The 2,790-nt window shown below is 54.1% G+C and overlaps 1 protein-coding gene across 1 annotated transcript in view; it reads left to right on the top strand.

The window, feature by feature from the left end:
• Nucleotides 1-1,058: 1,058 nt before the first annotated feature.
• Nucleotides 1,059-2,790, top strand: part of SDRG_00321 (hypothetical protein) — a gene marked incomplete at both ends in the record, with an annotated part of 2,293 nt that continues 561 nt past the window's right edge. The window contains 4 exons of the mRNA XM_008605793.1: nt 1,059-1,365; nt 1,415-1,617; nt 1,677-1,902; nt 1,952-2,739. Coding sequence (XP_008604015.1) covers nt 1,059-1,365; nt 1,415-1,617; nt 1,677-1,902; nt 1,952-2,739 — 1,524 coding nt within the window. The remainder of the gene's footprint in view (nt 1,366-1,414; nt 1,618-1,676; nt 1,903-1,951; nt 2,740-2,790) is intronic.

Here is a 2,790-nt window from a genome sequence, read left to right as displayed (position 1 = left end):
TTTTGATTCAACTACACAGTTCATTGTCGATGTCAGAAAATACACACAATATTGTCATTTTGTGGACTGGAATTGATTGCAACATGTACATTGCATATTGTAATGTACTAGTTTGCTTATCCAAGTGAAAATGTGCACCACAGCCCGTTCAATCATATTTATTTGCCTGACTTGAAGCTACACCACCACCCAACGCGGCAAACTTTCACATCGGTATTTCTCAAGCAGCGTACTGCCACTGTGGCATCGAAATTGTTGCTCGCAACACAATAACACGCGCCCTTGTTGGCGACGGCAGTGTCAATGCATGGTGCCAACGAGAGCGTCATTGCTATGTTTGTAGTATTGTGCAGGACATGATTTTTGATTATACACATCAAAAACCAAGGTCGTTGTGAACATTCAGTTTTTCATGCTTCAAATTGGCACACGCTAGCCCGCACGCTAGCTGTCATATAACTATCGGCAGCAACTCTTTTGCTCTATGAGAACAACCGTCGCCAGTAGTAACCTCAACCCTATTGGGCATACCGAAAACAAGATTCATCGTGCTGAATACAATGTGTCGTCAATTGAGTCACAACGGTCAGCATGAGACACGGAGACCAAGGTCCTTGCCATCTGGTCCACGTTAGCACATAGCACAATGGAGTAGTGTGTTTGCTTATAGCAGTGCTATTGTCATACTCTAATATCTACATTGTGTACTCCATAGCGCAGTTGCGGACTGCAATGAGGAGGACTCTTCTCTGTCGCCGTGACGTTGCAGTTGACGTAGCTTGTATAGGTCGCGGCGTGCACGTACATCGAACGATTGAATCGTGCACATCACGAGGTAGTAGGTGTATGTGGGTGCGCAAAACCCCCAACTCCCAATGCGTGTCGGCGGTCGAGACAACCCGTGCAGGATTGTGACCCCCTACAGCACCACCAATAACGCCGATCGTCGCCGAAGTACAGCTCGGTGAGAACTGCAAACTGGCCGTCATATGTCGAGTGCCTCGCCACTGCAAGTGCAAGCTCGAATTTTCGTCTCTTCTAATGCCTCATTTTCAATCATGCTTCGTCCTAGTCACCTCGCATTGGCGCTCACGTTCTCCACTGCTGTCGCCGCCAGCGAATGGCACAAATGCCCGCTCTTCTCGCGTGTCGGCAATGAGACGTACTCGATCGACAACTACCCGCGCTCTCGCAACGCCACGGTCGAGTGCCTCGAACTTCAAGTGCCGGTTTGCTACCCGGGCGTGTGCACGAGCGACAAGACGCTCAGCGTCTTCCTCAAGCGCATGCCCGCAATCCGCCCGACGACGCCAGCCAAGGCCGTGTGGCTGATGCAAGGCGGTCCCGGTGCGCCGTCCGATGCCAGTACACTACCGCCCCTGCGCAATGAGAGTCTTATGCGTTGTGTGTGTAGTGGAAGGCTCGATGGTCGAAATATTCGCGGCCGCCAACGGCACCACGAGCCTCTACACGATGGACCACCGCGGCGTCGGTCGCAGCTCGCCGCTCACCGCCCACTGTCCCGAGATGACCGACGAGAACGTCATGCGCGATGACGCGACCGCTGCTGCCGCCTACTCGAATTGTTTCCAAAAGCTCAAGGACCTCTATGGTAGTGTCGCACTGTAGCACCGACGTGCCACTGACGATATGTCGTAGGTGCCGACGCGCCCAAGGGTTTCTCGGTCACAAGCGCTGCGACCGACCTCGCGTCCATCATCGAGAGCCCGATGCTCGCCAACGACGATGTGTACGTCTACGGCGTGAGCTACGGTACCTACTTGGTTGAGCGTTTGATGCACCTCGCGCCCAAGAACGTCAAGGGCTACATCCTTGACAGCATGCTCGCCGAGAGCCCGTTGAGCCCGTACAGCGACTGGGACCGTGACGTGGCCAAAGTTGGTACGATTGGGATAAGTGAGGTGTAGGGTTATGATCTATTTCTGTTTAGAAACAACCTACTACGGCCTCTGCGACCGCGATCCTGTGTGCTCGTCCAAGATTGGCCCCAATTCGAAAAAGTTTGCGTTCGATTTGTTCACGAAGCTCGATGCCAATGACACGGCGTGCGCGCAGGCGATTTACGCGGCGAAGGGTCTTCCGTCGGACTTTTTCGGGAGCATGTTTTCCAATATGATCATCAGCTACACCCAGCGCAACTTGATCCCGGCCATTCTTTACCGCGTTGCGCAGTGCGTCAAGGAGTTTGACTCGAACGATCGCTTTTTGCACGGTCTTCTTGGCTTGTCCACTGACGAGACGAGTGACGACCGCGGCGACATTGTACCGGGCAACACGGAGACGGGCGAGTCGGCCAGCGATGACCTTCTCTACAACAACATTGTCTTCAACGAGATCTGGGAGCTGCCGTCGCCGTCGTTCGAGCGCTTCCGTGATGACGCCGCCAAGATCACGTGGCGCGCTTCACCCATCGATGGAACCAAAGCCAACATCTTCAAGTTTTGTGCGTTCCGTGGCCACTCGGACCCGGTCTGCCACGGCCTGGGGCTCGACGCGCCAAAGCAAACGTTCGCGTACAGCCATGACCAGTACTGGAACAAGACGGCAGCGGTGCCGACCGGCGCGAGCGCGCTTTTGCTCTCGGGGGCGATTGACATTCAGACGATTCCTGAGTACGCGGTGATTGAGAATGCAACGATGGCCGGCGACAAGAAGCTCCTTTTGCAGTTTCCGTTTGGCGGCCACAGCATCATCTCGACAACCCCCACCGATGCCAAGGTACACTGCATCTATGACTCTATGAACGACGTGGCTATAGCGTTGGATAGA

Source organism: Saprolegnia diclina, assembly GCF_000281045.1.
Source record: "Saprolegnia diclina VS20 unplaced genomic scaffold supercont1.1, whole genome shotgun sequence".
Classification (NCBI taxonomy): Eukaryota; Oomycota; class Saprolegniomycetes; order Saprolegniales; family Saprolegniaceae; genus Saprolegnia; species Saprolegnia diclina.
Note: the sequence above shows the minus strand (reverse complement) of the source record. Positions and strands in the feature narration are given on the sequence as shown.